At 38.7% G+C, this 24135-nt stretch overlaps 2 protein-coding genes and 1 long non-coding RNA gene across 5 annotated transcripts in view; 1 reads left to right on the forward strand and 2 right to left on the reverse strand.

Annotated features, from left to right (window-relative positions):
- chd2 (chromodomain helicase DNA binding protein 2) overlaps positions 1-607 on the reverse strand; it is a 23981-nt gene extending 23374 nt beyond the window's left edge. For 2 of the 3 annotated variants that reach the window (XM_074676778.1, XM_074676777.1), the window contains exon 1: positions 331-606. The gene's annotated coding sequence lies outside the window, so the exon portion shown is untranslated. Of the gene's footprint in view, positions 1-330 lie in introns of all 3 variants that reach the window. The other variant, XM_074676776.1, reaches the window with a different exon arrangement.
- LOC141795966 (uncharacterized) overlaps positions 1-5921 on the forward strand; it is an 11930-nt gene extending 6009 nt beyond the window's left edge. The window contains exons 3-4 of the long non-coding RNA XR_012598853.1: positions 4597-4739; positions 5538-5921. This is a non-coding gene — a long non-coding RNA (uncharacterized LOC141795966). The remainder of the gene's footprint in view (positions 1-4596; positions 4740-5537) is intronic.
- A 3764-nt stretch (positions 5922-9685) lies between these two features.
- Positions 9686-23121, reverse strand: st8sia2 (ST8 alpha-N-acetyl-neuraminide alpha-2,8-sialyltransferase 2). The gene is made up of 6 exons (XM_074676781.1): positions 22611-23121; positions 21139-21195; positions 19891-20031; positions 19538-19795; positions 16227-16520; positions 9686-13084 (listed from the first exon to the last, which is right to left on the reverse strand). Exons 1-6 carry the CDS (start codon positions 22706-22708, stop codon positions 12751-12753), a joined length of 1182 nt encoding a protein of 393 aa, XP_074532882.1. The 5' UTR covers positions 22709-23121; the 3' UTR covers positions 9686-12750.
- Between the last annotated feature and the right edge of the window lie 1014 nt (positions 23122-24135).

Raw genomic sequence — 24135 nt, forward strand, 5'->3', positions numbered from 1 at the left:
TTCAGACACGGGCATTTGTCCTTTCAAGGACAAAGCAAATTTTAAATGCGTAGGTTGAAATAACTCCAAACAGGTTGAGAGCAAACCTTCGTGTCCAAATACATACAAAGTAAACTCAAAACAGACCTAGCAAACATGCAAATTCTAACCACTAAATTACATTTACTACCAAGATACAGTCGAGAAATCGGTGTCTTTATTCTTCGCTGACAACACACCATGGCCATTTTCACAACACTGCGTCTAACTGTCGTTCTTTCCTCCATTTTGACATACACCTCTGAGCCGTATTTTACAGCTTATAATGTATGATTACTGGTCAGTTCTTACCCATTGCCCTGGCCGTGTCTATCCCCCGTCATCTGCCCTCGTCGGTGTCGCCGTTTTGGGTGATTTTCGTCGTTTTCGCGGCTCTTTCGGCATCATCGTTGCACCTTCTCTCTTCTCCGCTATGGACGCCTGGCTCCTCTGCTGGTTGTGTCCTTCTCTCTGCCTCTGCCTGAGCTCATATCCTTCATCGGCTCTGCCCACTTTGCTCTAACGTAAGCCAAACTCCACTTCCTCTCCAGCCCCATCAGGCTGGAGCTAGCAGCCCGACGAACCTGAAAACAACGCATACTCACAGCAATACTTTGGAAACGTGTCGTCAACACTCCAAGCAACACTAGCAAGACAAAATTAAATCAATATAATATTAGTTACATATTATTTAAGCTAGTTTTAACCACACCTAAACGTTAATTTTAAAAAGTAACCTACCTGGCAATGTGAATTAGCTATTATACAACAAGTTATTTGCAAACAAAATGTGTAACTTTTATTTTAAAAGAAAGAAAGAAAGAAAGAAAGAAAGAAAGAAAGAAAGAAAGAAAGGCTTTATAAATATTGAGGTCTATAACAGTCTAATCGTTTTTTTCTGGAGAACCTAATTTTTTATTCCCAGGTGATCACTAATTTCCCCAGAGTTGCAAAGCACAAAATGACAAATGGCTAAATAAATAAACAAGCCATTACTGGTCTGGAAAGTGACAGGTCTTGTCTATTGTTGCTTATTTTTTTTTAACACATCAACATAAATTATCCAAAAATAATGAGTAAACAGGCTGTATTATGTTTAGATATTGGATACATTAATATGTTATAGTAAGAAAACCAGTTTTATTTTAGGAATAAACCTTAATATTGAGGGGGGAAAGGCCTTGTATTTACTTCTTATCACAAGATAAGTTATTTAATATCATAACAATGACATAAATAAGTTGGGGTCTCAAGAAAACAACCAGAGATTAGGTTACAGAAGAAAAAATGTGGAAACAGGATGTATGATTGCATGTCCACATAGGGCTTCCATAGTTAGCAGTGTATCACAGCAAGTCAAAATATTTGTGGTTTTGTGAACATGAACAAAACCATCAACAGTTTCTTTTGGTACTGTTCCAGTCTCCATCTATACCCCCACCTTTATCACGTTTAAGACAATACCCACAACAAAAAAGGATTTGTTTGCTGTATGTAATCTCTTTGTGTAGTCCTATGAATATGGCCATTCTCTGGGCTTCTTTTCTATATTGTGCTGCATTTGCAAATGTTAAAAACAGTAGTTACATGATTTGTCTCTCTGATACTGGTTCTGTTGGCTACAGTTATGTTTAGGAGCTATTAGACCATTTTTACATGACCAACATGCTCATTAAAAACTGTGAGAGCAGCTTAATTAAGGCTGAGTCAATGAAATTAACAAATTATCTATAACAACTGAATGCAGTGATCAACTGAACAAACTAAGCACCCTTATAAGGACCAGTAAACTTGAAAAACTTGCTCTTCACTCTGTGCAGCCTTTATTGGAAAGTCCATGAAGCCTGTGGTATGTACACCACCCCCATCACTGACCAATGAAATGTCTGACACCACAGCGCATGCTCATTGCAGTGGAAGATTTCTATAAAAAGATCCTGAGCCTAGCAACAGGAGTGTGCAGCATGTATATTACATTTTTAGCCTCTCCAAGTGAGGATAACATTGTCTTACACTGACTGACAAGTTGGATGGGTTGTACAGGTGTTGTTTAGTTTCTCAGAAAGGCAAATGAAGGGATTTCATTGAGCCTGTATCTGCTCATGTAAAAGATGTTGAAATACCAGCTCATATTCCCTAGACAAGTCAAAGTATTTCCCAATACCTGATATGATTACTAAGAGTATTGTTAGTGTGTAGTACCATTAATGTACATGTTCCCATTTAAAAATGAGGTAGACTTATGTCACCAGCTGTTACCCTTTTGTTCAAAGTGTGCATATTTTAACCCACTACAAGGATCAACACTTGGTCCAAAGAAACTTTTCTTCACTTCTTTTCAAATATGATTGATTTTCTAAAATCTATGTGACCAAGAAGAAAAAAACAGCAACCAATGTTATCTGCGTGTTAAAACTAGCTGTGACACCCTACACACACTTGTAAGTAGCTGATTGGTCATCTCATTGTGCCTGCAGACATTCACAATGTGGCTCCTTCTTAATTGTGAATGTGTCAAAACCAACAACAACATGGCTTTTGCCCTCGTGTTATGATACAGATGATGTTTACTAAAATAGTGCTTAAATTTTCAAAGAATTTGTTTACTGGTTAGTAGTTACAAATGAATGCATGGCTGGTGATTTCCAACAGCAAAATTTTCTCAGTTTCAGTGTGTTTGTTTTAAAACATTTACACAGGTTGTTGTTGTGTAAGGGCTGCCAATTAAAAAGAATTTTATGAAAGTATATGTTCCGAAACAATATCAAGTAACCTATTCTATTTAAGGCAGGAGGGGGAGGTAACAAAATGTTCCAATTATAGTTTACAAACATAGATATGAAAATCTTGGATCACATTAACTTAAGCATCAAACAGATGTCACGTTTGGACTTTAACTATTTATCAATCAGCAGAAAACCTGAATAAGTCTTTTTAAATTCCAGCACTGAATTGCACAAGAAATCAAATAGGGTGGAAGGGTGACAACAAAAGTCAACAACAAATAAAGAAAAAATTAACAAGTCAGAATCCATTCATGGGCGTGGTTCCTCTGATTAAGGCACCTCAGCCTAAACCAGATACCATGTTTCATTGCAAGTAAGCTTTGGACAGTTGACTCTATAACGGGTAAGCAGTGTTCTTTTGCTTTCACAACAGCAACACAAACATGTTTATGTTTACCAATATAGTCCTGTTCAACAAGCAGAGAGAGACTATTAGTATACCATGTTAGCTCGTGTTGTTTGAAGGGACACAAGCAACCGGTTTTAAAACCAACAACAATGCCTGAATCAGTTATTGTAACAGGATTTTTCCATTGTAGCTTATCTGGTATGAAGTGTACACAGCAAGCCAAGTGGAACTCGTAACACTAACACTCAGTGCTGCTTCTCTTGGCGAAGTTCACCCCACTCATCCCAGAATGAGCACATGAGCTTAACATTTAATGCTTCAATCAGAACTACAAATCTTAAAATTCTCTTTAAGCATTAGATATCCATTCAGAATCAAGTCAAAGCTTGTGCACTTTATTGTACAGTGTGTTTTCTTAAAGAACATTGAGGTGAGCGTGTATCTAAGATGTTATAACAGATCTTATCAAATCTAAGAGGAAACAACGTAAGTTATGTTGTTTCATTGACTGAATTATGTTGCAGACCAGAAAAGGCCTACAAAAAACAGTGTAGTCTGAAATTTGACCTGTAAATGAAAGGAAATCTGCTGGGCTCCACTGTTATTTTGTGCTGCCATCTGGTGGACTTTGATCAACCAAAAACTTAACGACGAGACATGTACAAGAGGAGCACAGAAGAGGGCCATCTCTCACAGTCGGTGAATAGAAATAAGACTGAACACCAGGCCTGACAAAACAAGACAGGCTGTCTCTACTTTGATTTAAGATATATTGCACCCCTACATGTTTACTCACAGCAGCAGAAATGCAGCATGAGTCCAGAGTTATTTTGACGGCAAGTTCTCCTGATACTGAGTCAGTGCAGGATTATTTGTCTTGCACAGAGCTCAGTCATACAGTGTTAATGTCTTACTTTTTTTTTTTTTTTTTTTTTTTTTTTAAATGAAACGTGGGCTTATTATACTTCATATGAGCTACATTTACATGGCAAGTCCATAAAACAAAAGTGAAAAATTACACTTGAATTGCTTTTAATGAGTCAAATGAAACTATCAATGGGTAAGTAAAAAAACCTTGTTTTGTTTCTTTCATTAAGACATCATACTTAGTTCAAGAAACCTGATGAGCAATTATTTTATTGTATCCAACTAAATTTTTCTATCTAACTGATTACACATACGTCGGGTGATGTTTTTCTCTGTAAAATGTATAAATTAGACATTTTTTCAGGAGTTTTCAGATGATTTTGTCTCATATTACGCCACATAAAACATTTTTAATCAAAATAAGACATACCCCTTGCCTAAGTTTCAGTTTTCACTGTGTATGCAACAGAAATACTGAGCTTGATTTTGTGTTTTTATTTCATCTCTGTATTCTAATTGTTTTACAGCCTCTCTGATCCATCAATTGACTCCTTGTTACTGTCTTGTCTTCTCTAGATCACCACCGGAGACTGTGGTCGTCGTGACCCAGAGTCTGCTGCCCTTGAGAAATTGTGTTTGCTACAGCCCATGCCTAAACAGGGAAATGCTGCATTCAAATGTTGTCAGAAATGTGGAACTAACTGTCAAATGCCTAAAAGGTCAGACATTGAATGATCTTTCAGTAGAATTTTTAATATGTGATAATTTGTAAATTACAGGCCCATAATTCTGAGTATTGTATGGCTGTATCTTTTCACTACTTTTTTTGGGCGTGGTAAATATTTCTAATTAACTGCACCTTGAGTTGAGTTGTTACTCATTAAATTTGATTATTTCCAGGCAAACACACAATTTATCAATGAAACAGTGTATAAATGAGGTGAGGACACCATTAGCTATGTTTCTGTTTATCCTGTAATTATAGAGACAAAATAGTCTGTTGGCAGTTGCTTTGGTAAATAAGTGATTTTAAAAAAGCAGTCTAACTAATCTGAAAAAAATTGGGTTATTCTGGATTATTTGATAACAGGAGTCAGAGGAGCAGAAAAGTCCCAGTTGTGTAATACTCGATATATCGTATCATTTAATGATTTTTGGCAACTTGAATGTAACAAACTGTCATTGTTGTGTTGATTCTAATAAAGTTGAAAAGACTATTGTACAATAACAAATGGGAATGATTGTATAATTGTAAATCCTATTTTTCCTCAGCAGATTTTGAATTGCAGGTGCCAGTGTACTCCTGAGCTATACAGTCTTTTTAAATCTCTGCTATGATCCTGGATATTTATTACGTTTAATATTAGTAGATGATATTTTACGTTTTAAAATTAACATCGTTATTATTCTGTGTTGAAATTCTTTTAAGGGTCTTTAAATATCGGCTTCTTAAAAATCTGTTACATTTACATTTACTTTATCAGGAACTTTGACATCCTGTCCTGTCCTGGTTTCAGGATGTACGAGGAGACCGCGAATGCAGCACGAGCCCACATAACGCTCCTCTTCAGCAGCAGGAGCAGCGGGCCAGCCTGCAAAGCTCTTCCGGAGGCGGATAAACCCATCTCTACACGGAGTCCTAATGCTATCAGAAGAGAGAGGTACAACTCATCTCAAGGAGAGAAACACGCTTTGAAGATAATAAAAACTGCAAACCAGAGGATCATCGCCAGGAGAGTGTCGGATCATCAAAGGGATGGATATATGCGTTTCACATTGTGTTAGGAGATAGATCTAATTGGGATAAATCGATCCTCTATAATGTGACAGCTGCTGTCGCATTTCTTCTAATCTTGTGGGAAAAAAATAAAATCCAGCGTGTTTTTTTTCTGTTTCCATCACCATGGTGGCTATCAATCTGATTTTAACTTTCATCATTGCGTTTCTTTGGCGGGTCAGCGGCGTACCACAAACTCTTTCTTCACCCGCAACGCAGTTAAATTCAACATCACCGTCCTCTCCAATCATCAGCGAAGACGAACTGACGAGAAATGTCACAGATGCTGCCGTGGGATCCCGGATTTCATCCATCGTGACGCATCTGCCAACTCTGAAAAACATAGTCATTTTGGTCTGCGTGCTAACAGCTGCTCTCATCACATGCCTGGTCATCAAAGTGATCAGGTAGGCAGGTTCACTGTTTCTCTCACACACACGATTAACCCACATTTGCAGCGAGGCCTGATATGATAACAAGCCTTACAGTAATCACATTATGACCACGATTTAGAAATCCCAATTGTTTTGTTGGTAATTATGAATGGGATTGTATTAGTGTGTGCCAGGAGTGAAGGTGTTGGCCTGTCGAAAAATTGACCCCACAGGAAATAAACGACCTGTTTATCATAGAAGTCTATTGTTAAAAGATGTGGTATACACTACATTTCAGTAATGTGTTCCTACAAGCTCATTCAGGCATGATGTTTTCCTATTTCAAAGAAGTGCTATATAACAGATCATTGATAGCCTACTGGCTGTGGACATCTCCATATGTTTAAAAAAAAAAAGGCTAATGGTAAGATATTCAAGAAATAAACAAGAACAGACAATGAATAAGCATTATAAATTCAGAGAACCTTGCTTTCAGTAAGACCTTCAATGATTAACTGTTTGCTGTAATCTATTCGTTGGATTTCAATACTCTTTGGTGTTTGATTTTGGTTTGAGTTAAGGAAAATGTCTATATTGTTTGATTTAATCATTAAAATGTTAATAAAACATCAAGTTTAATTGAGAAATTACCTGCTGCATAAACTAACAATGTAAAATAATTATTACTTTCAGCCTTTGCACAGGGAACAACAGGAATGTTTGGCATGTTCGCTGATAAAAGACTAATCAGTCATCCCACCTGGTTGGATTGACAGTAAACAAATGTCAGTAGAACAAAGGTTCCAGTTTCATTTTTAATCTGTGAGAAACACAAACCTGTGGGGATTACACTAACAGGCAGTTTGAGTGTTGTTATGGATGCAAGAACTCAGAATTCCTGTAATCCTCTCCATCTGGAGAAACTAAAAATGCTTTGTAGCTAATGTAGTGGTTTGAGTCAGCCAGTCTCTTTTGGGGAGATTTTAATCATTGTGTTTTTTTTAATTTTTGCAACCTTTTTATTTCACACAGATCTGGGAGAAAGATCAGAAAAACACGTAAATATGACATCATAACGACTCCTGCAGAGCGAGTGGAGATGGCCCCTCTAAATGAGGAAAATGACGAGGATGACGACTCAACTCTCTTTGATGTCAAATACAGGTTTGCTCTTTTTAAATCTCCTTGGAAATGAGGACATTGAATGTTAAATGGGTGTGCTGTTGTCAGACGATGAAGAGATGTTTTTCTGTAGCTACAGGAGTAATCTCACATTGACATATCATTAGAGTAATGCTTGTTATCCCATTTGCAGAAACAGTAAACATAGTGGAGGTATTGACAGGCAGAAAGTTGATAGTGTCATCCTGTATGTGTATCATTTACTTACTGAGAAAACAAAGGTTTGAAGAGCATCTTTTACAAAGTCAATCCTATGAAGTATTTCTTTAGGATGAACTACATGGTTTTGCTCATCTTTCTCCTTTTTCACTACCTCTACTTATCTCACTTGTTGCCTTCCTAGTTAAACAGTGTCGAACCTTTATTTGCCTATCTAAAGCACAGTGTGACTGATTTGACTAAACACCATTGAGTCAGTAAGTTTGCTTGTACTACTTGAGTAGCTACTGAAGTTTCTGTTTGCATTTATAGCCCAGAAAAAAATTAAGTTAATCAGTTTAATTTGGCATTAACAGAAAATACAATAAATGATAAAAAAAAAAGTTTTTAAAATGTGTGTTTTTGGACAGCTCACTCTGTCTCAGTTAGGCCACTGTTGACTTAGGTTTCACCCTTCCGTCTTCTCTATTGTTCAGCACACAACCACTTCCTCATAGGAAGATGTGATGTCCTGTTTACCTGAAATTCCTGACCTCCAAGTTAAACCAGACTGATGAAGAACATATTTGTGTGCTAAAAAAATCAGATAAGATTTCATGTTAACTGTGCTTTTTTGTGTGTGTGTGTGTTTTGCAGGTGAATCCCAGCATGGACATCCACATTTGTTAACTCCTGTGTTTTTGTTGTTTTTTGCTTTTTGTTTTTTTCCCTGGGACGACTCGAGTGATCTTCAACATTTTTATATGTTGTAAAGTCTTACCCAATCAGTCACGTATCTGCTGCTTCTGCATGGCTTTTATCTGTGTTAAACAGACTGGAGCCACAGAGGTGCCATTATTTGCTGCTGTACTGGCGCTCGTATCATGTGGCCGGTATGCCTGCTCTCTTCTTTCAAAGATTAAACATCAGGAAGTTTCATGCTGCCTCAGGATATTCAATAACAGTCGAGCTGGTTGTGACTCTGAGGTAAAACGTATTCACCAAATCTGATTTGGCATATTTTCTAATGGGTGTTGTCACTTTGATTCAAACCACTAAGCTTTATACGGCGGTGTCTGTTGTTATGTCTTGTTGCTGCGTCTAAAGTGGCGATGTGTGATTTGAATCTTTAACAAAATCATTTAAAGTGCAGGATTTATCACACTTTTGCTTTTTAATGAGCATGTATTCTGTTCATCAGTACTGGTGGCAAACCCTAACCCCTCACTGAGAATGTAAAACATTAACATGCTACAAATTTTGTGCAACTTAATCAAATGTAGAATTTGCACAATATGAAGAATATACCATAATTTATATTTTACCTAAACTTTTTACCAAATACTGTCTACTAATCACTTTATTGTGCATATATACTGATGGATTTCTGTCCTTATATTTGAAGTAAGCGTATATTTTTTTACTGAGTGTTCACTGACATTCCTGTTTTGCTGCTGTATCAGCAAAAGGTTCAAATTGAGATGAAGATAAATGGTCGGGTTTGTGAGTGTTTATACATGTGTGCTTTGAATGTAAATGCTGTAAACCTTTGTGATCAGGTGTTTTTAACCACATTTGAACTAAGCTTCATGAGGTGGCCGCTGATTATTGTCAACCGCAGGTAAAAAGACTGCAGTGATGTAGTTAAACATGTTCAGTAGAACTCCTGTGTCTTATTTTGTAAATCAAGCTACTTTTTAATCAACTTACCATGAGTAGAAACGTAATTCACATGAGGACAAAAATATTTTGTTTGAGATTAAAGTTAAAGAGCTTGTTCAATTATTTGTTCAATCTAACTCCATTAATGGCAAACAAGCTCTTGTAATGTGTAACTAAAAAGAACAGTTTCTTCCTCTTAGTGTGGAAAAGGATGAGGCCCACTGACCAACTTTTTCTTTTCAGACAAAAAACACATTTTGCATAGTTGTGAGAAAGTGGGAAGTCCGTCAACTACAATCCCAGAACTCAGACTTTATTTAGTTTCAAAATTCAGCTTTAGAGACTTAAAGGTCTTCAATGGCTCCTTCTCTTCTGTTCTTCTGAGTCGTTGGTCTAAGGCCCATATGGAAATCTTAGTGTCGGAAATGGCTCAGTGATTACAGTAGGATTCAATGGTTTGTTAAAATTTATGTATTTGGAGAATATGTCATATCTTGTAGGTCTTACTCATCCAGGCAGCTGAATTGTTGTATATATCAGTACTCTTAATAAAAAAAGTCTGGCCCTGTGAAGACAACATCATTTTCATATTTTTATACACAGCAGCTACAGATTATTGGACCCTGTTAAAGTTAAGAGTGGACAGTAGGAACAACTAAAACCCCGGTTTGTTTTAATCCAAAAAAAAAAAAAAGAAAATGCTCCAAAAGTCTGATTTAGATCAAAAAAAAGGAAAACAAAAGGGCTTACAGACTTTTCTTTTCATTACAGTAAACTAAGAGCAGGTTACATCTTTGCAGTGAGTATGACTACATGCAATGCTTCTGTCATTTGTTATTTTTATTATGAAGGACAGGGAAGTGTGGCCTGCAGGTGCAGTCTGGCCTCTATCTCTACTTGCCAGACACAAGGAAATGAGTGTGAAATTCTAAACATGTTTAACGTGTTCCTCCAGGCGAAGGAACATTGTTTTTGTTTTAAACTGAAGTCACTGAAATATATGGAAAAACTGGATTTTTTTAAGCTGTATAGGCAGTATGCAGGGAAAATGTGCTTGAATCAGTATGGAATCGGTATTTTAATCAAACTTTGTCATTATTTTTAATATGATGTATTTACGCAGAATGCTGGTTATTTCCTGTGTTCTCCACTTCCACCACACTGTATGACCATACCCTTCATTGTGTCATGTTTAATGTAGTCTTTAACTGAGTGCTTAGAAATCTGCAAACCCCTGTTTGTGTCTGTTCTTATTTGTCTTACCACCCTTTACAGTTCTCATCTTTCTCCCTGAATTCCATTAAAATGGTGGAAAACATGCATGAAGATGCTATTCCTAGTCTTTTATTGGGACGGAATAATCTGTTTTAGAAAGATCCTCTTGTTAAATGAATCAACGTCATTGTGGTAGCTGTTTGAACACTGTAGCTAATTTCCCTCATCCCACATTTGACGCTTAAAAAAACCCATTAAAACAGTTAAAGAAGTTTATTTTTTTCCTAAGAAAAGCCCCTTCTTGTTTTTGACACAAGAATGTTAAATGTTCCCACATCTGCTAGCTAAGTTTCCATTTCTTTAAATCCCATCTGAAATAAAAGTGCTCCCATTAAAGTGATAACTCCTTTATGAAGAGACACTGTCATTTCCATTCTTGTTCATTTGTGTATTTTCTGCCATAAAAATACATAGAAAAGTACATTCACCTTGTCATAACTACATGGTTTAAGTGTCCTTGAGTCATTCGAAACATTTAAGATTCAAAAAGAGTAAATATACTATGTATCAAGACAAAACAGACATGCAAAGCTTACATTTGTTTGCAGGGATTTGTACACTGAACAGATGTTCACATAGAGTATATCAGACAACGTGTTGGAGAAATCCTCGTCTACACTGTTTTACAGCAGAACAGAAACATGTCAGTGGAAAGTTTTCTGTCTTGTGGCAAACTCCAGATCCTGGGTTAATTAACTTAATTGTGTTGGTCACAGAATGTTTCTATTTTTGCCCAGCCCAGATGAGCTTGTACAAATAAACCTTTCATTGCTCCAGACTGCTGACGTCTCTGCAACTGCTTTCATGTTTATTCTTACCTTAACTGGCAGCATAGTAGGCCGACATGCAAGTCAACAAGCGTGTACTGTCAAAACAACACTTCTATGAACAAATCACATGGCTGGAAGCGCATGAGAGGCTACTCAGTTAAGCTGCAGAGCTCCAAGAATATTTCAAATACTTGTGCAAATTGAGATTAAAGAAAGGGTTCGGCTGCATAAAAGTATTTGAAGCGCAGGCAAAGCACTGAGATTCAGGAGTAAAAACCTGGCGTCTCAGAGACTTAACTGTAACACTTTCACTGCAATGAAGGTTGTAAGTAAAAAGTATAATTCATACTAGTGTTACTGATGAATTGGTTTCACAAGGCAGTCTGTGACTCTCGCCTTAAAATAAACACTTTATTGAGTTTTCTCTGACTCTATTATGATGATCATGTAACTGTTTTCCATTTTTCAATTCTGTCAAAACTGCAACATTTTCACTTCTGTGCATGTCCGACTTTAAACTGGAAATTTACTGATTATAGGCACAAAATACTAGCGGCTTCGGTCATAACTTTGAATATCCAAATCCATATATATATACCTTGAATACAGACTGGAACACACAATACATGTACAAAAAGTTTAACTTGTTTCAAATGAACAAAGGCATACCAGTAGTAAGACTCAGTGTTTCCGCACTGAAACTGTACCCAACTGTTAATCTAAAGCACATTACAGGGATTATTTCTTACATTATATTTGTAAGAATATCACCAATACATTCATTAATAAAAAGGCTCTACTCCTATAAATAAAACAGCTACATCCTGACCTAACATCACTCTTCCAGTGCAGAAACAGGGCTGGTGTTCTGTGAGAGAGAAGTAACAAAGTGAGTTAACCATCTGTGTAAACACTCATATGTGAACAGCTGGTACACTCCTCTCTACTCACACATGCTTTCATTCTCTCATCTATCACTCCGGGTTACCTGACTGGTTCGCATGGCAGTTCTGGTTAACTAGACCTTTTTGCTTATGAATGACCTGTTTTACCGTGAACACCACTTTAGGTGCCTAATTTAAAAAAAATAATACAAAGTGGTCTTTATGAGAAGAAAAGCTGCTATCACAAGCTGAACATCACATGAACTCTTTGAAAAGATCCTAATCAAACCGGTCTTAAAATAAAGTCAGAAATATCTGCCTTGTTTTCATGGTTCTCCCTGATTATTAAGTGCTTCCATCTTGTGGCCCAACCAGTGACTCACAGGAGCAGTCAATTCCACAGCTTTGAATGCAGCTAACTGTGTAAAATAAAATAATAGACTGTGAAGGCTCAGAATTGGCTGTTAAAAGAAAAAAAGGGCCTACAGATGAATAAGACAGGATCTTGATGAACAGTGTGGACAAAAAGGCTCTCACTGAAAAGTTTCCTTAGAAATCTCATTAAAACAAGTCAGTCACAAAAGAGCCAGAAATAGAAAAAAAGTTCATCCCAGTTACTGGAAATAAGTTAATCCAAGTTTCATAAAAGTGGAGCAGGAAAACTTTTTCTACTGAGACCCTTCTTTCTGACTTTTGCTCTGGAGCTCTGTCTGTGCTTCAGTCTGTCCGTCACAGGTCCCAGTGTGGAGCCGCAGTGCCCCCTGTCTGTGCAAAGTGCTCAGGGTCCTGAACTCCAGCGGCATGGTGTGAGGACTGGAGCTGGATGTGTACTCGTACTTTAGAGTATCATAGTAGTGGTATTTGACTGGTCTTCCCTGTGGGTCGAGCGGGAAGGGCCAGAAACCGTAAAGGTGGATTTCTTCACAGAAACGCGTGGCCATGGTGTACATAAGGAGCCCGGTAGTCGGACGCTTTATGTGAACGTTGTTGGTTAGCCAGTACCTGTGAACAGACATACAAAGTGTTGTTACCTGCAGATGATGCTCAATAACCTTCAGTTTGATCAGAGGGCTCTTTAGAGGAAACACATATGTGCATCAGGGGGGCCTGTGTCCCTCTGGGGTTTGATGTTCTGTCATAGAGCAGAGAAGGCTGGAGCACGCAGAGTGGATGTAATTCTTAAAATGTCACGGGTAAAATATTTTGATGTTGCGTGATATGCTTCTCTGCTGCAGACTACTGCACAGCTTCTACAAGAACAGTCTGCTCCAAGGTTATGGATGTGTGACCTTTTCCTTCCATTTACTCACTGGATGAGCAGCAGAAATCTCTCTTATAAGTCAAGAAATCTAGCAGTCTTGCCTCATGCCTTCACAACCCACATTTCACATCTCTCTTTAGCTTTTGTTTCAACTAAAGGCACAATATGTTGATTCAGGTAGGACGACCAAACCTCCATATATGGGATTTTTCTGAAGGGTACTGCAAGAAGTTTGTAGTCAGATCATGTCAGGGTAAAAAAGAAACCTCACTGGTAACAAGAACTGTCTAACTAGAATAATTCCTTTTCCCTCAACTTTCAACACAAAGCCTCCCTTTAAAGGCCCTGGGAACACATCAATAGAGTAGGCGATTTTCCATGCTGGACATTAACACAGCATCCCAGGGGTATATATTATTGAATAAATGTGTTGAGTTGAAAAACTTTGAGATTTTATCTTTAAAATTAATATTTATTACCACATATACACAAAAAATACTGAAAATTTGTACTGTTGAGTGCCGATATTGATTGCCAGGCACTGGGCATTAGTACTGTATTGTTTCAAATGTGAAAGGTACCCATCCCTAGCTATATCACTGTTTAATAAAAATCTTTTTCATTTGAACTGTGAATGGAATCAAGATTTCATTTTTTAAATATTTGGTTTACATTTTTTTTAAAGATGTTAAAGAGTGGTATCATGTTTTCTCATATTTTAAACATGGATATAAAATAATATATGTATATTATATGATCTTAAAGAGACAACAGCTAAAATGGCGCATTTCAGACAGAAGCACAAATAAAGGTTTTCTAAATCCCAGTGTGAGGAAAATGGGAATGTTTTTTTTAGCTGTAAATCGTGTAAAGCTAATATAGAGTAACCATAGGGATGGTATAGATACTTGAAATAGCAAAATTCACCCTCTTTAACATATGAAATGAATGGACACAAAAGTTGTTCTTTTTGTAAGCTAGATTATTTTTTTATATCCTGTATCTGCTGCGAAATTCTGATAATGGCACAACCACTGGTAACATAAATCTGTTTTTCTCTAGTTTAAACAGAAAGATACATCTGGAATACTGGAATCTACAAAGTAAATAACTGGATATATCCATCTACATATAATAAAGGCAGAATGTTTTTGAGGACACTGTTAACACAATAACACGTGTAATTGAAATTGCTTCAGTTTTTCGATACTCCATGTGAGCTTCTTATGGTTTTAAACTACATGCTAATCTAAGGGTCAGATGTCCACTTGTCTTGACTTTGTTCTGTCTCCAGTCACCAGCTGCTTTCTCTGCCCCCTGGCTCTCACTGTGCTCTTTCATTGGTGCTCAAGGTCAAGTTGCGACGCTGAGGGGGAACTATTTAAAGCTGCTCATGTGCCGTGAAGGACAAACAGCAGGAAGGTTTTTCAGTCCAACCTGACGCTACAGTAGGTGATAAGCATTTTAACCAGCTGAGATGGTTATCAGGGAAACGGTCTGATGTGGCTTTAGTGTAGCAGATCCTTTGTCCTTCATTGCTCATGATTTGTGTCTTAGGTTCAGCTGTACAGAGAGGACCAGGAAACATTTCTGGGTGTATTTTTTTCTCTCATAAACTCTGATTTTACAGACTGTTAACTGCAACAATAACAGCTCAGTTCTGGTCTTTTGAAATAGTCTGTGCTAGCTGGGGCATACGAGATTGCATAATTTGGTCAGTGACAAGTGGTAGCTTTTAACAATGCAGGAAAGATCCGGAGCAAAGCCTTATTGTGATGAAAGATGCAGGGACAGCAGAAAAAATGCAGAGAGGGATTTTATAAAGCCCTAAAGGTAGAGGAGGCTGCATGTGGCAGATGTATTAATATAAAGATTTTCAACTAGCTCTTAAAAATAAATCAAAATAAAGATGATAAGGACAAGTTGTGTTACCTTGACAGATCAACATCTTCTTTGCTTTAGCAGACCCTGTGCATCAGCATGTCAGGACCCAAGTTACACAATTCGAAGCTTACAGAGCAGTAGTTTGCTTTTTTGTTATGCTCTTGATAACTTAGCATTAATTGCAAATAAACAGACCTTCAAAAACAGTTCATCCAAACATTCAGGACCACCTTACTGCTCACTGCTTGTGCTGGTTGCCCGGCAATGTTACAGTGACAACAAGACTCCGGACATTCTCTGCACCTCGGGTGTAGATCAATAAGAAAAACTCAAAGCACGTAACACCCTTGAAAAGCACAATTGGTTGTTTCAGGCCCTGCTAGCTTCCTGGCTCAAGGTGATGGAGTGTCAGTTAGTGAGTTATTACTTTAGTTTAGATCAAAATATCTTAATTAATATTCGATTCATTGACATTATGGCAAGTGAATACACTGTATGTGTATTAACAATGAATGTGGAGTCACATTCAGCTTATCCAGCCCTGCTAACATGTCTTTCTGAAATGGTGGGAAATGAACTTTAGCATGAGAACTTTAGCATTTTCATTGTTAGCATCACGGTTTTATGCTTGAGTGCTCACAAAACAAATACCTGATCAGTTGTATTGATCTCCTCACTCTCTCTGAGAAAGTAGGGGCATCCCTCTCAACATTATTTGTTTGAGTGGAACAGATACATCAATGTGTGATCTTAGTGCAAAACAGAACATAGTACTTTGTGAGGTCTACTTCACTACACTACTTTGATGTAGTGTGATCCCAGAGTGAAGACAGAGAGCAGCATCCTCTCACTAGCCGTGATCAGCTGTAATGCTGGGTTTATAAATAGCCACCTGGGCGGCAGATTAGAGTTTGCCAGCCCCTTCATTGTGCTTCTCACAGGTGTTTGTGTGAGCCACAGCACAGCAGGTGCAGAGGCTGATCCCCAGCAGCATCTTACCCTCTGACAGCATGAAGAAGCCGCAGCGAGGGGAAGGCAGTGCGTACATCCACAGTGTGCAGCAGGATGAGACGGAGGGCCCACTCCACGCGCTCCTCTCCCCCCTTGGCCATGAAGGCTGGGATCCACAGCACACTGCCGCTCAGGCTCTGGAGACGCTGCAGGAACCGACCCCTCCACTCCTCACTGACCAGGTCCTGGAAGGCCCGCTGCACCACCGAAGGGTTCATGGTAACCAGGTTGGTCCGCCAGCCCACATCCTGATAGTAAGACTCCACTGGTGCCAGATTACACCTGAGAACAAACAGGTAAAGACCACACAGTTTCAAGATGTTTAAAAGTGAAGGAAAAGGTGTCAGACAAGGAAGTGGAGATCATTCTGAAGAAAAAGTCTTTTGTATATTTTCAACAGCAAAGATTTTTGAGTCACACGTTTTACTTTAGTAGGGAGCAGGATTAAGTTTTATTAAAAACTTCAACGTTGGTACAGAACAAGATCAGCAAAGGTATAAGAACATAGACTGTATGATACTGACATATTGTTTGTGACGTCACATTTCTCTTTCTGAAATGGAGTTCTGAAGCCCAATGTCAACAAGTTCCATATTGGAAATACTAAACTCCACAACTTAGCTTTAGTCAAATTAGGATGTAAAGAGGTAGGCCTTTAGTGTCTGTGTGGAGCAGATGTAAGCGCTTTTCTTCAGTGCCCCCCTGTCTTCTTGTTAGCTTCAGGATGCTAACTGTAGCTGCTGTTAGTCTGTTGTTTTAGCCTGTAATGTTACAGTAAACAAGCTTCGCTGCTTTCTAAACATTGTGCACCGCGCCGCTCTCAGTGGCACAGAAGAGCAGGCGGTATCAGCGGTGGCTCATTTACATATGAAAGTCACGGCCACTAAATCAGACTGTTTTGAACAGAGGGGCTATGAGAGCCTGGAAACAATGCTGCTGTGCTTGATTTATTGGCTTTTTGGACCAAAACATGTTACTACCATTTCATGAAGACACCAATGATCCATATTAAACTGCAGAAAATGAGCATAATATGGGACCTTTAAAGCCATTTAAGTACATTTTACAAGGGTCACATTGTGCAAACTTGAAAATCTAGTCATTGTGGTTGGTTGTTACTTTAAAAACTACCACTCTACAATAGCGATCATTACAAATTTATGACTGAAGGAAAAACTCTTTGAAGAGATTGTCACATTCATTAAAAACCTAGGATCTCTTTGTTATTTGCGCGGCGGTACTGCAACAGTTCCCATATGCCATGGTGGCCTAACACCTCATTACACAACACTTTTCTCTTGTTTTATTTATCACCCATCTTTCTCTGTCTTAAGTCCAACATTTGCCCTGGAGGAGTCTCTAGCAGGAGTGAAAGAAAGCAGAAATTCAAGTTAAACCCAGTAGAAAAACAGAAGATGACATTTTTGTTAATTGACTCTAAACCCTGCCTCAAAGTAAATGCCAGAAGATACAAAGCAGGTAATCACCTTTTATGGGAGAATCTCATCATCAATGAGCAAATGTGCGGCAGATAAACATATTGGTGTCTAACAACTCAAATTCTAATTTACACACTGATTAAAGGTTGCGGTTGTTTGGTGAAAACCGTGTCCAAACATTCCCTTGTTTGATTTGTGACAACTTGTTTTAAGCTTGTCTAATAATGTTTAGAGCTAAGGGAAACTTTTGGCAAGGCACAATCACAAACAAATCAAGCGTAGGCAGAGAGATAACGCCTGGAAAGCTTGAAAATAAAGTCAATGAAGAAGTGCTATAATATGCAGTTCCATGACTGTCCACTTGAGGCTGTCTCAAAAGCTGTGGAAACACCATTTGAGCTCATGTTAAGAATCTTTAGTTCTAAAATGGTTCTGTCCTCACACCTCATTTCTGTACGGAACAACACCTCAGGGGCTGTTTTTTTTGTAACCTCATTGCCGATTTTCTAGATCAGCTCTCAGGTAGCTGGAGTCAGCAATACTAGAGTGGTGACCTCAATCTTTGGGCTTCAGACAATCTCTTTAAGAAGTCATAGGTGATGTGCCTGAGATGACGTCCTTGATTCATACGAGCTAAGAAGTAAAATATTCACCAAGTGTTTCAAATAGATGCTTTCCAAATTTATCATCTGAATCATCTGAGCTGCTTTGTTCATATTAGTGACATGTATAAATTTGATTCAAATGTGTTGTAATAATGAATATTCACCTACTTTTCAGTATACCTGAAACTATTGGTCACATTAACTTCAAAGTGATTTTCTCATATTCAACCCGCAGTGACGTACCATAGATTATCTATAAATACGACTCAGAAACCCTTCAAAAGCAGTGTAGAAATAAGGCAGGTGGCAGTGTACTATATTTGGCTGAGACATTATCTTGCAATCTGATACGTGAATGCCAGAGCAAATTCCTCAGCCTCTCAAAACGCCACATTCCCTGTTGTCTGCCATCAGCCCACAATTACCGCCCTGTTCCAGCTCTATTACCATGCCGCTGGAGCCAGGAAATCATGACCTCTCCTCATCAGCATTGCATTGCAGCGGCTCACAAGAAACATACGCAGACAACAGAATTAATCTTCAGGGAAAGAAAAGAGACGCACAAGGAATCTGAGGCCCATTCAGCTATCAGTCTGCCCAATGAGGTGACACCACAGACAGCTACTTCCTGCTCCATTTACACAACATTAAAGTCATTTATTCATGGGGGATGTGTCTCACTTTAAATATCTCTACATTCACTGCAGGCTTTGTTAGATTGTCCCATGCAGATTGTCCTCTTTTGCGTTTTCCATTATTATATTATCGGCGGACACAGATTTATTACCTTCTTGTGGCACGTATGAATGGTGATAGATAACACTCTTTTTCCCTCACTCTCAAACACACAGTGGAGGTAGTTGAGGGCTTCACAAAAAGAATCTTCCAGTAAATAACAGCAGGACCTTTAAGAGTGTCTGAGTGAAGCAGAGTGTGTATCTGCAGGATGACACATACTTCCTTCCCGTCAATATTGGTGTAATGCAAAAACTTGCACTTAATTGGCCTCAGATTGGCAGTTTAATCCAAATTTGACATCACTAAAAAGCTTTTTAAAAGCTTCTAGAGGTCCAATTACTATGTTCAGCCATGTGAGCTCCAAACTTGATTTAAAATAATAACTGCCAATTAGAATTAATCCCTCCTATGTGAAACATACACAGAAACTGAAACTATGTTATTATTATTGTGTAGGCAGCTTCAAAAGGAATACTTAAGATATTTAATGTGTGATATTTAATCATGAAAAAAATACCTGATTACAAAGTCGTGAGAGTCGATCTCTGGTCCACAGCTGCTGTTCAGCAGGATCCCAGAGTTTCCTACAATAGCACAGCGTCTGTGATGCTGGTTCTTCATCGGGGATGCAGTTGGCAGCAGTCGGTAGAGATTTTCTGAGATGTTTGTGGTGCTGTGGCGATCAAATACATAGTGGATGATATCTCCTGGTTTCAGCGTGCCCTTCAGAATGGAGATGTCTCTCTCTGGATCAAGAAATCTCAGAATATTCTTTCTATGAGAGGGAAAATCAGAAACACTGGTTATGAAATAGCCTGTCATGTGGAGCTGAAAAAAAGCTGAGGTAATTCTGCAGAGGGATGTGAGTGCCTGATGAGGTTGGAGAGGGTCTTGTTGAAGGTCCAGCTGTTTGACGAGAGCCTGGCAGTGTTATTGCAGCTAGGACTGAGACCGCTTGTGTCTTTGCTCAGGTTTGTCACAGCAGTCGGATCTGCATGTGCTGCATCCTTTCTAAATGGGAGAGGAAATTCATGTTATTGATACAGCAGAAAGATCTGATTCATCAGCCACAGATGCATGATGAGGTTGATGAATGTTGTGGAAACCAAATTTTGAGTGTTATGTATGTATGTATGTACGTATGTATGTATAGGCTTGGATGAAACCTACTTTTCCTAGTCTTCATAAAGTGTTGTTTTCTTTACTGCACTACAATCACTTCAAACATTTAGTTACACTACATTTAAGATATGACTTGCAAGATAAAACTCAGTTTGAACCAAACCAGAAAATTAAACACATTCAGCGATTCAAGGTTGTTTATTGTCACGCCAGCACATGCTGTCACATGCTGTCACATGGGTTGGAACTAAATTTGTTTTCAGGTCCTGGTTAAGAACTGAACAAGAAGCCAAGAAATATATGACGAACAAGAACATAAGGCTCCAAAGAGCAAAAAAACTTAAAACAAGAATAGATAGAAAAGTGCATTGATATGAAGAGATTGACCAAAATCCATATTGGCTGTAGTGAAATAATACCAACAAATGATTGCATCAGTAATGGTGATTTCGTATCAGCAAAAGACCTCCATGATGGCAATATGCTGCATGAGTACTTTTTTATGGAATTCATTTAGGTGATATGACTTGTGCAGTTCATTAGTTATGCAGAACTTTGATATTGAAAAGTGAGCTTATAATACTGTATTAAGATGTAGATCAAATGGTTTTACTCCTCAAATATTATTTCTGAGCTTGATCTTTTGATTTGATTCCCTCAAGTTACTTCAAAAAGGTTCGCAATGAATCAATATCACATAAATGGGATTTGAAATTTCTTTTTGAAAGTCTAATTGAATTTGATTTTCTATGGCTGATGAGTCTCATGGAAACCACCACTTTGATGTGAATTTATTTATAGCAGGTGCTCTCTTGCTGTAAAAAGTAATGAGACACTCACTGTGAATGACTCACTGTGTTACACGAACTGCAAAGGAATCAAATGACCAATGCCGACTAAAAATACTGAAGAAACAGCAGTAAGCACCCTACATCTGGTCTCCAGCTGTATGCATATCTCTTTATGTGAATGTGTGGAGATAATTGGACATCAAACCTGTGCGGTTTAGGAATGAGCAGGTGCAAGTTGCTCTTCTTTGAGTGTCCAGTGTTTCTAGAAGGAAAGGGAAAAGTGGTTTTAGATCAATTTGTGAATCACATCAGCATCCTTGATGGATGCTTCAGATTCTTCCTGTAATCATATCTTGTAACAATAACAGTATTCAGAACTGTACTTTCAGCTTTTAAGACAGAATGGAGATAAAAAGCAAGCATCAAGGTATTTTTAGGCAACCCACTGTGGGCCCATTTGCTGATGTAATGGGGAGAAATGTGGCCTTAATGGACTCCCATTATACTGAAAGGAGGTTTTATTTCACAGGGGTGTTGAATACACCAGCCTGGGTGCATGTACTGTAAAAAAAAAAAAAGAACAAAGAAGAAGAACAAAGAAACAGGAAAAAACATTGTGTACATTCACATTCGTTTTGTATTAATCTGTTGTGCATTCATGACCTTGATCTTGCTTGCTAAAACTGTAGAAAGAATATTTGTAAACAAAGAGGAAGTGAGTTTGGCTTAAACAGACAGGTCAGGTAAAGTAGGCTTTGTGTACTCATTACTACCATGGTGCCTTTCAGTACATTAATAAGTCTGTATTAAGCTGCATTCAAGTGGTATTGAGATTGGTACTGGTTCTTTTCCCTCCGCAGATCACAAAGCAAATGACCCCATTATGACATGATCCACAGCTGAGTAACTGTGTTCAAACAGAATATTCTGATTTTCTGAGAGGGAACCCAAAAAAATCTGAACAGAGAGTGAAAAAGTCTCTTTTTTCATTTTTACATTTCTGTGTAGTGCGGCCTGTTTAAACAATGATGAGAACAGGAGGAGGATGTTGCACTGCTCAGGTCTGTTGGTTTTACTTGTTACTGAAGTGTTTGAGTCTATATTAAGACTGTATTTTCTTGCAGGTCAAATCAAAGTGGGGCATGCGTGTGCGAGCGTGAGTTTTGGTAGATTTCTGTTGCATTGCTCAACATTTCAAAGTCTGAGGTTTGGAAGGGAATGAAAGAGAGGAAAACCTCTTTTGTTTGCAATCTGTTGCCCCTCCTCTCGTCCATAGCTGTCTGCCCCCCCCGAACCCCCAAATACGCGCACACGCACGCACGTACGCACACACACACGCACACATCTAGGCTTCACTCTCTACTCCCCTTCTCTCCTTTAGTGTAAACGTATCCTATCCCGCATGCAGGCTGCTGCAAGACAAATAGCCCAATCCTTAGAGACCCGGGCAGGCTGCTGTCTGAACAGCTGCTACTGCTGCTGCACCCAAGTGTTACAAATGTAGAAACAAAACATGCATTGCCCACATTTAACCCAAACTTCCACTAAACACAAATGCACTCATTTATATCACACAGTTATTCTAGTTTCCAACACTTGATGAAATGGAATAAGCCTTCAGGGAAAGAAAACAATTGAGCACACACATGCGTGGAGAGATCACGGTGGGTTACTTACGCAGTTTCTTCCTCCACTTCTGCAATATCATCTATGATCAAAAGCACCACCAGCAGCGTTACAAAGGCGAACAGCAGTGTGCGGAACACAAGCGGCATGGCTGAGGGCAAGGCTTGAGCCCGGGGAGTCCCTCCTTCCAGCAAACACAGAGCTACATTAACCTGCTTGTCTTTTCCATTTACAAATCGGCTATCGGCTCACTCATCTCTCCCATTGTTCTTATCAGCACATCTGCGGCTCCCGGGTTCCCTCCTCTCCTCTCCTCTCCTCTTGATGAGGGTTGCTGCATGTGAGTGTTTCCTGACGGGTCGATGCTGCTGCCGTTTCCGCTGCTGCCTCTATTCCCCAGTCAAACTTTGAAAGCGTGCACCTACACAGCCTGCCATGGGAGCAGCAAGATGTAGACCACATGCAGTCTTAAAGGAACAGGAGCCAGTTCTCCATCTCGCTCTTCAGCCGGTTGGATCACACTCTCCAGGTGTTCTTCTGCATGAGGAGATGGCTGAAGGTGTGTGAGGCAGGTTTGCACCAACCTCAGTAACAATCCATGCTCCCACTGTAGTTAACCCAGATAATTTAAAATAGACATGATCACAAGAGGTGCAAGAAACAGGGCCAATCAATGTTTAGGTTTAACTATAACACACTTGTTCTTTACTTAGATTTAATTCAAGCTACTAGCTTAGAATTGCATGTTGTCCAACAGCCATGTAGCATCTGGGCACTACTGCATCTAAGAGCTAGTGTAGCCAGAAATTAGCCTAGCTATAAGTGAAGCAAGATTCAGGTTTGCATTGACACTTCATATTTAAATGGGAATCTCTTAATGCACTACCATGCACTTTAGATATGTTAATTAAAGCTATGAGTGGTTTTATGCCATGTGAGCTAGCACGCTAGTAAATGCTATTGCTAGTATAATGTTGTGCATCTGTTACTATGGCTGTATTGTACAATGTTCATGTGTTGTGTTATTCATTAATTGCAACCAACTATCATCCATCGTTTGATTCTTTCCTGGCCCTTCCTTTGCCTAGCCAACATGGCGACCATTGAGAGTGAAAAGTGTCTAGCTTTCCAGATGTAACCTTTGGATTGTTTTGAGTGCATCCACTGAGAAAGCAAAGCACTCTACATTATCCCATAATGTCAGTGCGAACATACTTTTGTACTCAAAATAGTAAGTCTAAGAGCAGATGTATGTGTTTCGGGACAAAGCTAAGCTAATTAGCTAAAACTAATAGGTGCAGCTCCCCAAATGGCCACTTGAAGCTGGCTGCAAAAGTGAGCAATCCATCATTTGAGCACTGTATCACAGCTCCTTCTTAACTGCAGGGTTAATCACTAATCCCTCAACAGATACTCAAAGATGCTATGAGGAGGATCTGTTTTAATTTGACTGCCTTGCCAACTTCTCACGCACACTGTCATCGTGACTTTAAACAAGGTGTGTGTGTGTTTTAAAATTTTCTTTGTTCAAGACGTTTTACCTGATAGAGCGTGTGGAGGTAAGGTATTTATCAGT

This window comes from Halichoeres trimaculatus, unplaced genomic scaffold (genome assembly GCF_033239565.1).
Source record: "Halichoeres trimaculatus isolate MK-OKI-2021-1 unplaced genomic scaffold, fHalTri1.1 fHalTri1_scaffold_10, whole genome shotgun sequence".
NCBI classification, from domain to species: Eukaryota; Metazoa; Chordata; class Actinopteri; order Labriformes; family Labridae; genus Halichoeres; species Halichoeres trimaculatus.